This window comes from Mastigoproctus giganteus, chromosome 1 (assembly GCF_048544385.1).
Source record: "Mastigoproctus giganteus isolate SK-2022 chromosome 1, ASM4854438v1, whole genome shotgun sequence".
In the NCBI taxonomy this organism is placed as follows: Eukaryota; Metazoa; Arthropoda; class Arachnida; order Uropygi; family Thelyphonidae; genus Mastigoproctus; species Mastigoproctus giganteus.
In genome coordinates, this window is record NC_143575.1 from 168035593 (window position 1) to 168050500 (window position 14908).

Sequence of the window (14908 nt, forward strand, 5' to 3'; positions counted from 1 at the left end):
TAATAAACATGGCTCTAAATCTGTAATTATATTGAAGCAATGGGTTCAGAAAATAAATTTTCGAAATTAATTATATTTATCGCCTTCCTGAAGTGGTATTTCAGGTAAGCAATAGGGAAATTATTATTTATCAACTTATTGTACAATGCTATTATGTTTGCTGAACAGGTTGTGTTTTTATTGCAAATAGGAGCAATCCTCAGGCATTGGGAAAAAGATATATTAGCATGCACTGATTTCGATATATTAGATCTCCAGTTTGTAAGGCTGACTACCTAAATGTCTCTTTTATTATATACGTTTATATCTATATTATTATGGAATATTTCTATATGAAGATCCAGGTAATTTGCTGTAATTCTGAACGAAATGCGGACAATTAAACACACATAGGTCATCTACGTATCTGAACCTAAGTAGGTTATCTTGGAATTTCTTTCTGTAGAATATAGATAGAGGTTTGCAATTATGCAGAATGCTGGACTTCCCATAGGGGTGCCATTCACTTGTAAGTATAACGAAGTTCTGTCATTTATGTAATTCTTAAAAATATATAAATTTATTAGAGTATCCCAGTAGGTTAGATCAAACTTGGAGCATTTTTGTGTTCCAAATAGTTTTTGGAGAACATCTTTTAAATTGTCAAGATTGATACTAGTGAATAAACGGTTAAAGTCAAATGTTTGTATTTTCTGAATATTGTTATTTTTTATTGCATTTATAATCGGTAAGTTGTTATTTATTATAATAGTTTTATTTACATTATTTAATATAGTTTTAATTAACTTTTCTAACGTTTTACCTGGAATTTTAGCATAACTATCTCTACATGATGTTATGAATCTAAATGCAATAGGTAATTTTTGAATTTAGGTATACCATATATAAACAGATATTTTAGATTATTGTACTTTATATTTAATTTTTTATGTAATGCTATTAGTTTTTTTTATTATTACATTAGGGGAAGATGCTATGTATTTGTATGTGCTACTGGACTGCAGTTCATTTTTAATAATTTCTATGTAATATGACTTACATATAATTGCATAATTGTAAGCAGTTTTGTCAACCGGAGTAATTACAAAATGTTTGTGTATTTCTTTGAGCTGCTTATTTATTAGTTTTGTATTATTTAGATTATCCGGTATGAATTTCAATTGATTATATTTGTAAATATGATATTTAACAAATATAATCAATTGTGAACAGCCACATGTGGTATGCCTGAACCGGTATGATATTAGTAAATCTGATATTAATACGTAAGTTATTAATAGGTAGCAAGTTGTTACGTAAATTAATAGTTCTGTGTATATCCAAATTATCCATCATTTTATTTTGAAAATATAAGACAAGGACAGTTTTCTGTTTGCTTGTTAGTATTCAATATTCAGTTGAGATATTGATCATTACAGAAACAACTCCTTGTCGTTTTTTGCCTTCAGTCTGGGTGGTTGGCCCCAGTTGAAGTCATCTAGATTGTGGTAGACAATAAGTTTTATGTATATATATATGTATGTTTGTATATATTTCTTTTTTTTATATATATATGTATTTATATCCCTTGCATTTCTGTAAATCCAGCTTTGTATTGTCTGCTTGAATTACCTTCTATATTATTTATTATCTTCAATATTATACAAAATATTTTATACACATTATGGTCGTAATGCATAATTGCTCTAACAACTGCATTGGCCCATAAGCATTAGTTACAGCTTGTTATAATTTATTAACTTTCTTTCCATATTACTCATATATATATATATATATATATATTTTTTTTTTTTTTTTTTTGTCATTCTACAGACTGTACAACTCCCAAATCTTTCATACAATGGAATATTCCACATCTGGGGTGTTTTCCCCCAAACCTTTCTCATGCTCCTTGTATCTGTTCCCCATCTCTTACATAGCATTTGTTTCACAGACTCAGCTTCTGTTGCATGCTTTTTCTATAGCTGCTACGGCAGGCACTGGAATTGTCATCTGTAATTCCTATACAGTTTCCAAATTCTGGGGAGCAACTTTTTCTCTTCCTCATTTATCCTTTCTGCTTCTGTTTTCTAGAACAACCTTCTTTCACATATATTTCCAAAAATGGATTCGATAGAAATTCACATCTAATGTTAACAAGTTTCTTCTGTTTTCTGTGTTTTCTGTCTTCAATCTGTGTGTGGTACTAAAAACTAAAGTAGTATACCTTTTTAGAAATTTTTCTTTTATGAAATCACAATTAATTGTTAGTTCTCAATGATTTATTCTATTTTTTTTTTTTTTTTTGTATTATATTTCATATATAGCATTTAGTATTATATTATAGCACTTTTAGCATTTGAAAGTGTTGGAATATTGTTCCAACAATATTTCAATACTTGGTCTATTGATTTGGATTGTTTAATATAAGTTAAATAATATTTAAATAAAATATTCCTGAATTTAAAAATTTTATCATTTTATTAAAAATTTAAAAAAAAATCTTTGGTAATAATAACCAAATAGATTTCTTTTTTTTGGTAATTTGGTAATAATTACCAAACAGCTAATTTATTAGCTATTTGGTAATTTAGTAGGAATGAGAATTAGTCCAAGAGTAAGAGACAAATGAATGACAGATTTTTTTTATAAATTATAAAAATGAGCCATAATTTTGTAGCATATGGTTTGTTCTTTGTGCTTAGAATAGGGTATTATTTTTCCACCTTTACAAAAGTCACTTTTATAAAAATTTTATTTAATTACAATATGAATGTTGAAAAATATATTGATCTTTAACTTTTATGTTTGTTTTCTTTTCATCTAATTTATGGCTTTATAATTTCTCAGCTTGCCTAGATTTTGATGATTGTGAATCCTGCATATTGGCAAATATTAGTTTTCAATGTACGTGGTGTGCTGATCTTCAAATTTGCTCAGATGGTGTATACCGTAATCGACAAACATGGTTAAACAGTGGCTGTGCTCAGAAAGTAAGTGCAAACTTGGTTTTGTTACCTTTGTATTAAAAAAAAACAATGTGTGTAATCCTTTTTATTTTTCATCACGCTTCAGAATTCTCACATTTAGTTCCTGCTTTCAAAATTATAATATTGTTTCAGTTAATTTATGCTTTAGTTTTCACAGACAATCTTTTATACTTGAGTGAGTGTTTATATCTTGAGGTGCAAAAGAAAACTATCTTATTTTCTATCTTTCTATCCCCACTGCAGATTCTGGCTGTGGGTGTTTATATCTATATTTGCATGTTTTTAGCATTAGCATTAGTAGTGGCAAGTGATGCAAGAAAGTAAGCTTGTAGATTATCAGCCAAAACAAAAAAAAAAAAAAAAACCCATTTCACCTATCCATTCCCTCTAACTGTTTATCTAGTTCTTCCTTGAATTTATTTAAACTATCAACTTGTGCAACAGATGGAAGTTTGTTTCAGCAATCAACCACCCGCTGACTAAAGGTAAACTTTCGTATATCTATTCTGCAAGTATCCTTCCTCAGTTTGAATTTTTAGTGGCCCCGTGTGTGTGTGTGTGTGTGTGTGTGTGTGTGTGTGTGTGTGTGTGTGTGTGTAGTCTGAGCAAGAGGATGAATCCCATCAGAATTGAGCTTGCTCAATCCATTCAGTCTTAAACACCTCACAGTTGCCTAGTCTCCAGTTGCTGCAATTTGCAGAACTAAAACCTTTCTTGATAAGAGCACACCCTCCTTCGTTCCCCTCACTAATTTCATTGTCCTTCTCTGTACTCCTTCCAGCAACTCTACATCCTTCTTAAAATGGGGCTACCAGACATATATGCAGTACTCAAGATGTGGCCTAACCATTGCCTTATACAATGGGATAATCACCTCTTCATCCTTGCTAGCAAAATTCCTGTATATCATTGACAAAACCCCATGAGCTGAGCTGTCCTGGCAGCCTGTCTGCACTGCTCAGAAAACTTCATGCCTAACTGCACAATCACTGCCAAGTCTTTCACCGTCCACTACTCTGTTTTTCTTTGCATCCTTTGTCAGAGATTTTTCTTAATCTGCCTTCACTCGCTTGGCCTCCTTTGACTTGATTACAGACAACTAGTTTTTTTGTTTTTTTTTATGAGAACCCCAAAGATGAAAGGTATCAAAACCTATAGTACTTAGTACCGTGCATGGGTTGAAGGAGAAGTATGGGGAGAGTGGGATGCCGGAAACTTTGCTCTAGAGACTAAACATGGGTTTCACCACTTCAAGCCTCCAATAAGCAAAGTGGTGGTATTTCACCAGTTGATGAAAGTCATCTACTATAGGCTTCTCTTTTGTCCGATAATTTATGTGCATCCATCTGACATCCATTTAGGCCTCTAACTTTGGAATGAAGAGCCTAGTAGCTTCTATGATTAATTCCCTGAATGCTTCCCATTTAGAATTTGCTGATGGTAACATCACCAGTTGGCATCACTGTATAGAATTTAAAAACTGGCTGAGACTACTGTAGTCACCTTTACAAAAGCAAAACCCTTTTCTTTACCATTGATAATAGTTACATCTTTAAGTAAATCCCACATCAATACACTGATCGCTGCCACCTAGTTCTTTTATCTGCAGGTTTTCTTAATGCATGAATAAACACTGCTGATAATCAGATCAAGATTATTACTTCTTGTTTTCTCTGAAACATACTGCTGTAAAAAACAGTTATCCAATAAATCCACAAAAGCCTTGCTAGTGTGCAAGTGATCAACCCACTAGTTGTAGTCAATATCTGGAAAGTTAAAATCCCCATTATAAGACATTTCTGATTTACTGGCCCAGTCTATTTCTCTGTATAGTTGTTCATTGTACTCAAGTTTCATTAGGCCTATAAAACACTCCTCTCATTTTTGCTTTCCGGTGCTTCTGACACTAAAAACTGGATATACTGCCTTAAATTTTATATGCTTCTTAACCACAAGTATAACATCTACCATCCCTTCTGTACCATGTGGCTAAATAGCTTGAGGAACAACAGAACAATACAATCCAACACTACACTATGCAGACCAACACTAAAACTCACTATCTCTGGCCTTTGTAGAGTTTACATGAACAAGGACAGAGTATACATGAACAAGGAGTTGCAGGGGGGATTCACTTGACAATCGACACTGTCCATCTGTTGACACTGGTTGCACCTGATCTAGCCAGTGTGGGTCTCATACAAAGAGCCATGGTGCATCCACAGTTCAATCTCCCCTGCCTCCCCCATAGGGCTCTTTGGCCCTATGACTTTGTCCCCTTAACCAATCCCTGTATATATATATATATATATATATACAGGTAGTTCTCGACTTTACAAGTTAATTTGTTCCTAGTGCGTGTTCGTAAAGCGGGAATTTATTATCCCATAGACAGGTTAAAAATAGGGGTTACGTTCTCAACAGTGAAATTAGATAGCTAATTAGTTTGTTTAAACAATGATTGATTTATCCAAAGAAATGAAAACGTAGCCTGTAAAATCAAGCAAATTATAATAATAGAGAAATTATTTACGACTTAGAAATGTTAAAGAATGTTTATTCTTCATCATCATCATCGACTAAATACACACTCGTTGATCACTCATTATTGGCTCGGCACTCGTTGGTTTGTTGCACAAGGAGTCATCTTCTTCAGAAATGCTTCAAGAGGCATTTGTTTCCAAGATAATCTTCTCTTTTAATTATAAGTTTCATGATTGCATGCATAAGCATTTTTTAACGGCACACACAAATTGCAACTAACACGATTCGCCTGGAGTAACAAGTTGCCGAAGCTTTAAAAAAAGGAATGAAGAGAATATTCTGAAAATGTATTTATGTTTTTTATACGATTGCAGATTTCAGTAAAGGGGAAACACATTTCACCATAATAACTTTTAAAAAAAAACAATTCCAGCTATCAGTATTTTGCAAATACAAGAAGATAGTTTACTACCCATTTATAATTGCTTGCAGTAACAGAAAAGCCTAATAAATCGGAAAGTGCAAATTGTTTTTATTGTTTTATGGGAGTGACCTCCAGAAATGTGCTTTAGAAAAATATCACAAAGGCGTTTAAAATTGATTCTTGTAACGGAACATATGATAACAATGAAAGTGTAGTGCATTTTAATGATTTGAATTGGTAACTAATACAATTTACAAACCACACTCACGACCTTTTATATAGCCTTAAGGTTATGCTCGTGACCTTAAAAATGACATTTTAGAGAGATAAATAGCTTAGTTATACAGCGAAAATTTCAACTTCCGATACCTTGAAACAGATTACCAAAAACAATGTTATTGGGTCCACTTTTTTTTTTTTTTTTTATCGTATGATGTGAGCAATACAGGAAGGAACCAGTTTTTTCCTGCTTCCTTCGCGTATAGTGGCCATGAGCTCCAACCGGAGAGTACGGCAGCATTGTAATATCCAAGCCTGAGGTGGGATTCAAACCTGCGACCTTTGGGTTGCCAGGCAGGCACTTTAGCTTAGCTAGCCATCAAGCTAGCCCAGTCTGAGGGTTCCCATTACGATATTTTAACGATACGATGGTATCTCTGGAACTGATTAATATCGTGAAGCCAGGTACACTGTATTGTATAGCTACACATGAATTGCAAAAAATGAATGTTTAACATTCATTTTTTGCAATTAATGTTCATATTTTCGATTTTGTTGATACTTGGGAGAAAAAACTTGTAAAGCGAGAACTGCCTGTACACACACACACACACACACACACACACGGGTCAATACATAAGTAATGCCTTTTGTCTGGGAAAATTTTTTTTGTGATTGAATTAGCATCTTGAAGTTTTATATTACTAGTATAGATATTAAGACATACCCTATTTCCCCATGTATAAGACGCACTCTTTCTCGAAAAATTTGGGGTCTAAAAATTGGGTGTGTCTTATACAGTGGTTGTAGATTTTTTTACTTGCATTTCCTGCTTTTTCGCACTTGTTACCGGTATATTAGGTTACATTTTGCCATGTTCTGCCCAGAAATGGATCTGAAAAGATTTTCGTACAGTGCTGAATTCAAGTTAAAAGTGATCCAGTTTGCAAAAGTGAATGGAAATCAATATGGATTGAAGAGCAAAGGGCAATTGGAATTCCTGTGTCCACAAAGATGGTTCAGCATGAGGCAAGAAGAATTGCTGATGAAAAAGAAGTTACTGATTTCAAAGGAGGACACAATTGGTGCTTCAGGTTCATGAAACAGAATGGACTAAGCATGCGTACACGCACCAGACTTGCCCCAAAGATGCCTGAAAACTATGAGCAGAAGGTCCTTGAATTTCATCGTTTTGTCATTCAATGTCGGAAGACACATCAGTTTGAGTTGGGACAGATTGAAAATATGGACGAAGTCCCCCTTCAATTTGATGTCCCAAGTAACAGAACTGTTGATAAGAAGGGGATGAAAACTGTAACTGTGAAGACAAGTGGACATGAAAAGAGCCATTATACAGTTGTTCTAGCTTGTTGTGCTGATGGAACCAAGCTGCCTCCTATGCTGATTTTCAAACGCAAAACAATGCCAAAAGAAGACATTCCTCGAGGAGTGATTGTCCACGTTCATGACAAGGATTGGATGGATGAGGATGGGATGAAGATCTGGTTTGAGAAAGTTTGGAGGAGACCAGGTGGGGCTCTTACGCAAACCTGCCCTATTGGTGCTTGATCAGTTCAGGGCATACATAACAAAAAACACAAAGAAGATTGCTGCAGAGCAAAAAACAAAACTTGCCATCATACCTGGAGGCTTGGCATCCCAGCTCCAACCACTTGATGTCAGCATTAACAAACCCTTCAAAGCTGCCATGAGAGATGAATGGAACCAATGGATGAGGTCTTCTGGGGACAATTTGACACTAGCAGGAAGAGTGAAGAAACGAACAATAGGAGAAGTTTGTACCTGGGTGAAAAGATCCTGGGATAATATCAAGATTGAGATCATTTTCAAGTCATTTAAGAAGTGTGGCATTTCAAATACCATAGATGGAACTGAAGACGAGACAATATATGAATATGAAGACAGTGATTCGTCATCAGACACAGATGAGGACAAGCTAATGGATGGGCGTTTTGACAGTAATGAGGAGTTGTATGAATTTTATGATGAATAAAACTTGAGTTCAATAACTTTATGTAATACATTTTTTTTTTCAAATTTCGGGCCTCAAAATTAAGGTGCGTTTTATACATGGGAACATCTTATATGGGGAAATACGGTAAATATGGTAAAATAAAAGTTTATATTTCAGATCAAAGTTATGAACAGCTCAAACTGATGACCATTTCTGCCGATGGTCAGTGATATTTCCTGTTCAAGTCAGGAAAAAACTCAGCCATCTGGATTCATGAAAATTTGAGGAAAGTGTACCAACAAGACACTATTGATATAAGCAGTGTTTGTAGATGATGTGCACATTTTAAAAGAGGAGTTTCTGACATTTGTGATCGACCAAGGAGCAGAAGAGTAATGTCTATATGGAAGAAAATAAGATTTTGGATGAAAATGACAGGATAATAACCATGAATGCAATGATACAAGGGTGTTTTTTTTTTTTAAAGAAATATGTATATATATATATATATATATATATATATATATATATATTAACCTGTTAACCATTGTAGACACATTAGATTATAGGAAATAAGCTGCAAAGAGCTACCCAAGCTGTTAACAAGGGAACTGAAATTTTACAGGTCTGTCAAGACTTGTGGCAGAAATGCAATAACATTCAAGGAGATTTTTTTTTTTTTTAAGTCCTGATAATAGGTGATGAGACCTGGATCTTCTATTATGACCCTTCTAAATGGTACCCAATGGAAGGCCACATCAATCATCTGCAATGAAGCAAATAAAAACCTCGAATTGCCAGATCATTACAAAAAAAAAAAAAAAAAAAATTATGGCCCCGGTGTTTGGGGGGAGAGAAGGCCCAAATTTTGGTGATTTTTTTTTTTTTTTTTTAGAGAAAGGTCCGACTCAATAAAGAAAGATATTGCTTGAACACTTGATAAGTTTAATTGGTCTATAGAAGTAAAAAAAAAAAAAAAAAAAAAAAAGGTTCTTACAGAACATCAAGTCATTATAGCATTATGTTGGTATTATTTCGGGTGAAAATTGCGGACAGAGGTTGGAAAGTTTTGCATCATCATACATATATACAGCCTAGACCTGGTCCTATTTCATTCTCTTTCGTTTGGATATATGAAGGGATCTTTGATTCTCATAATCATTCAAGAAGTTTTTTCTTTGAAAATACTATCACTTTGAAAGTGATAAGGAGCTAAAAAACCACTGCATAATCCCCGAGCAATATGGCCCGAGTTGCTAATGCTCCTAAAAACCAAATAACAACAACTTTTTCGCCAATTTGTAATGTGATTGTGTGGGGGAATACTGTTCAAAAAAAGCACCTACTCTGCTCTGATTACAGTGACAATAACATATTTTCTTCCACTTTAGGATTAAGTCCACAATATGAGAGATGCCAAATGATGTTTAATACTTAATAAAAAAAAATTCAGGGCAAAAGCCCTCAGACTGCAGGAAAATTTATAGACACATAAGTTATAGACATGTCCATTGTGTCTACATGCAGTAAATAGTAAATTAACCAGTTTTTATAATGATCAGTTGTTGAGCCTTCCTAAAAACTGATGTGCCATAAAATTTGTGTCCAGATTTGGATTTAACAGAATTAATTTAAAAAATTGCTTTACTTTTATGTTACCAAAACATTAACCAGTATAATTAATTGACAAATTTCTTATTACCTTGCTTAAGCTTGTTTTTCACTTTTGATATTTAATACTCTTTCTTTCTAGAAAGAAACTGAGAAGTGTTCAGAGGTTGGTTCATCAGCAGTCCCCATAAGTAAGATAATTTAAACTTTCAGTCTCTAAATATACTCAAGCAATTTTATATTTAGAAATCTTATCTTTCTTGTGAATGACTAATTAAATCTCTAAACCCAAATATGAATATAAATTGATTGAGTTGATTTATTTTTACCCTTTCAGGAGCTTTTTTGAGACTAAACTGATCACCACTGCCACAACTCAGATGATACCACTATCCAGTACACTTTTTTAGGCAAAAATTTAGAATGCCTTAATACAGAACAATGCAGACCTCAGTAATGTCAGGTGGCACTTGCAAACCAGAAATTGCCTTTTCTGAGGATGTCTTTGGAGGAAATTCTATGGGGTGATGTCCAAAATGTTGACACTGTTGTTATCATCAATTAAAAGTAAACTATTAAATTTTGTTTAAAATTAGTCTTCAATAGTTTCTAGAAAATTCACTAGAAAGCAGCAGTGAGTTGAAGCACTTCATATGCTTGTGGATACCATGTACTCCTGTCAGTAAACAAGCAGAAGGCTACTGTTGGGCTTTTTTAAACTCATTTTTACAAGCAAGGAACACTATACTTTATCCTAGCAGTTTGAAAAGGAAGGCCATGGAAGGGAATAAAAACAATCTTGTGCAGCTAGCATTCAGCTCTGTAGAAAATGTTGAAACCCTCAGAGTTGCAGCTTTTCTTTTTTGACTTAAAAAATATCTTGGCATTCTGTTCAACAAATATGTTAACTGGATTTAAAGGCACAAGATTATAGTGCTACATAAACTTCTTGAAAATTATAAGCAGTAAAAACTTCAATTTGCTGCATGAACAGAAGGGAGAACTGCAGTGTTCCATAACATATGTTTTTCAGATTAAATTTATTTTCATTTCAACAGGACTGCAAATAAGCTAATGTACAGCTTTGAGCAACAGAATTCCCCACCAGCTTTGTGAGAATAGTAGCCAATGAGGGAAAGCCTAATTAGCCTCTCAGTACCACTCATATGCTTTAGAATGACTTTCTACCACAGCTCATGGCAACAGCTCTCTGTGGACCGCCAGTGGTTTATGTAAGATGGTGTACGCTACATACAATTAATGTCGTGTTGGATTTTTTGCACGATGTTTTTGGCCATTGCATAGTATCATACTGTTCTCCTGATTGTCGCAGCTGTGGGTATTTTTGGCAACCTCTGAATACCTGTGTGAGGGGTTTTTGAAAGAGAAGTTGCTCCATAGGAAACCTCCTACATCCGTGGACTTGAGAGCCATGATAAAGACATTCTATTGGCACCATTATAAAAATTGATGTATGCCTTTAGAAATTTCTTAATCAAAATGGACATTTTGAATGTATCCTCCATAAGAATGTCTTCCAAGAATTTGTAAGATCTAACTGAAAATTCATGATGTTTTTTAACGATGGATAAATGGAGTTCTTCGGAAATATTTAAATGTATTAACGTTTTGCATACCACCCTGTAGGAAGTAAAAGTGAGAAAATAATTGTCCTGAGATAAAATTAAATATTTAAATTTTTTATTTTAAGCATATAAATTTTTTCCTCTTTCTGTTACGACTAAAATAATTCTAATTATTGAAAATAATGAAACTGTTTAGCGTCTAAATTTGCAGAAGCATGTTTATTCATTTAATGAATTTCATTTCTCCAAAGTTTAACATTTTTGTGTGGAAAATTGTACATATTTTGCTATATGACTAATTATACGTGGTTATATAAAACAGAAATATATATAGATTTTTATTTATTTATTTATTAATTTTTGGTGACACCCTCTACCTTGAAAATATACAAAAAGAGTATGGCCGGCCAAAAAGGTTGGACAGGCACTGCCTTAGACATTCTGATTTCATTCGTATTTTGGCAAATTATGTGCCTTTCCAGTGTTTTTATAGTTCATATCTATTCCAGTTGCTATGCATTCCTTTGCCCTCAAAATTACTAAGTCAGATATCTCATTCTGTGCTATTTACAAAAAAAAAAAAAAAAAAAATTGGTTAGTACTACATCAGTCAAGATGACCATGGCCCCATCTCTAACTTTATATATATATATTGATGGTTTTAAATTTTTATTTTATTTAATAGTATTTTAAAGCATGTTGAACACTGCTTGTGGAGTTATTGGGCATTCAGATTGGGGACAGTGTCATCCATTCATTATCATTCGACAATGACCAAGTGATAATTGCTCGAGTTCGATATGGCAGTGACTTCATGATGAGGAAATTGGTTGATTTTTACAGCATGGAAGGTCTTAAAGTTAATTTTACAAAGACAAAGTATTTGGTGGCTGGTGGAGAAGGCAGACTTAGATCTCTTAGTCAGGGCAGTAGATCATTTCAGATATTTGGGATATCTGAATAACATGAATATGAATAATAGAATTATTCATATTCATGTTCTCAACATAAGTTGGGAACATGTGAGAAAGATGTAGATGATCATATTACCCTGCACTGTAATTAAGCAATTGAATGGTGTGTTGTTGGAGCCGAGACATTCAACAAGAAACCAAGAAGTGATGCTCCAAATGATAGTAGAGTGTTTTGACATATGGTGGGGAAGGATGGGCATTGGGTGCAAGGCAGAAGAGGCATATAAGAGCTGTGGAGATGGTTGGTTTATGATGGAGTTTGCATGTGTCTCACCTTCAAAGAGTTCAGAATGAGACTATCATGGAGAGATGAATTTGCGAGAAAATGTGGTGGATCGCTTGGAGCATTGATCATTGTAGTGGTATGGGCACATCCATTGGATGCCCCAGGAGAGATGGCCAGAGAGAGTGATGAATAATCACCACCATGAAGATGGAAGAACTGTGGAAGCTATGCAAGCCAGTGGGTTGCACAACAGTTCTTAGGATGACCATTCAGAATGAAGAGGGTTACAATGGATCTGCTAAGCAGTGGAGATGCCTTCAAAAGTAAACATTAGTGGTATTTTATAAATGCTTTGTGTTTTGTATGCTCTGATAGTTTGTTGCTTTGGCCATGTTGATACATAGCAGGTGGTGTCTGTTAAAGCAATTCTTTTATAACAAAGGCCTTGCTCCACTAGCTGCCATGCAGTGAGGAAGTGTGTGCGTGTGCGTGCCAGCTACAGGGTAATGAGGTGTGAGCACAACCAAGAAATCTTGAAGCTGCTTCCTTCTGCAAATTTAATCTCAATTACAAATTTGCTGATTTTTCTAGTGTTGTGATTGTCTTGCATAATCAGCAGTTATAATCCTATCATTTATGGCAGCTGTGTACTTTGAGGCTGGAGGGAAAAGGTTAAACTTTTTTCATTAGGCCTCAGGCATGAAGTTCTTGAATAGTGCACAGATGGGCTACTTAGGCAGCTTATGGGGTTTTGCCAGTGATATACAGAAATTTTGCCAGCAGGGATAAGGAGATGATTATCCCATAGTATAAAGCAATGGTTAGGCTATATCTTGAGTACTGCATACAGGTGTGAAGGCATCGGTTTAAGAAGGATGTGGAGCTGTAGGAATAGGTACAGAGAAGTGCAAGATGAGTGAGGCAAACAGCAATTATAATCCTATCATTTATGGCAGCTGTGTACTTTGAGGCTGGAGGGAAAAGGTTAAAACTTTTTTCATTAGGCCTCAGGCATGAAGTTCTTGAATAGTGCACAGATGGGCTACTTAGGCAGCTTTATGGGGTTTTGCCAGTGATATACAGAAATTTTGCCAGCACGGATAAGGAGATGATTATCCCATTTTATAAAGCAATGGTTAGGCTATATCTTGAGTACTGCATACAGGTGTGAAGGCATCGGTTTAAGAAGGATGTGGAGCTGTTGGAATAGGTACGGAGAAGTGCAAGATGAGTGAGGCAAACAAAAATGTGCTCTTACCAGGAAAGGCTTTAGTTCTAGGTGCCTCCATAGCCAGGTGGGAAGGAGCAGCAGTGCGTAGCAGACACTTCTTGATTAGACCGGGGTTTGAACCCATCACCACCAAATACAGAGGATGCGGAAAGGTCAGGGAATGACTACTGCATATTCCCGGAGCAATATGGCCTTAGTTGCTAATGCTCCTAAAAACCATATAACAACAACAGCTTTAGTTCTGAAAGTTGCAGCATCTGAAGACAAGGTACATGTGATTGTGGCGTGAATGGATTGAGTAAGCCCAATACTGATAGCATCCTGCCTCTTGTGCAGACTACACATACCCAAGGGGACATAAATTCAAATTGAAGAAGGGTTGCAGGTAACATGTGCAAAATTTGCCTTCAGCCAGCAGTGGTTGATTGATGGAACAAACTTCTATTTAGTCCTTGAAAGTGAATAGCTTGAATAAATTCAAGGAAGAACTAGACAAACCATTATAGAGGATGGACAGGCAATGTAGAAAGTGCTGTTAGTCACTTTTTTTTTTTTTTTGCTAATGCTGTTACAAGCTTGCTTTCTTGCATCATTTGCCACTATTAATACTACTACTAAAAGTTTCTAAGCCTTCCAGTGCAGTGTTTACTGTTACCTTTCAAATTATGAAATGATTCACCTGTCCATTGAGCATTCCCTCCACAACTGGCATTGAAATATGGATATGGAAATATGAATATTCAGTTACACACATATCAAACAACATAGACAGGAATAGATTAATGACAACTTGCAATAAATGACACTTGATTGTTTTGTAGAACATTAAGCTACCAAGGAAGTATGCTGTTTTCTTTAACTATAGATTAGGAATAAAAATTTTATATTATCCCTGTGTAATGTCTCAGTGAATTTTCTTGACCTAACAGTATAGCAGTTTCATTATAATAGGTTTGAGAAAGTTGGATTCAAAGCAAAAGTTAAAGCAGTGGCTTTCAGTGTTGGTGGGGGGGAGAATCAAGTTTGTTATGTATAGTTTGATTTACAGTATCTATCAGTTTTGTCTATGAGCAACAAGTGAAAGAATGATGGCTAAATCATATCGCAATGTAACATAAAAAGCATGTTGATTTTGAAACTCTTAATTTTCCCTTGGAACACAATAATTGCTGGTTCTATATGGATATAATGGAAGAAGCAGCACTGGCT

The 14908-nt window shown here is 34.7% G+C and overlaps 1 protein-coding gene across 1 annotated transcript in view; it reads left to right on the plus strand.

Moving 5' to 3' along the window:
* Nucleotides 1-14908, plus strand: part of l(1)G0289 (plexin domain containing lethal (1) G0289) — a 203430-nt gene that overhangs the window by 173171 nt on the left and 15351 nt on the right. The window contains exons 10-11 of the mRNA XM_090374888.1: nt 2830-2972; nt 9825-9873. Of these exons, the coding sequence (XP_090231014.1) occupies nt 2830-2972; nt 9825-9873 (192 nt within the window). The remainder of the gene's footprint in view (nt 1-2829; nt 2973-9824; nt 9874-14908) is intronic.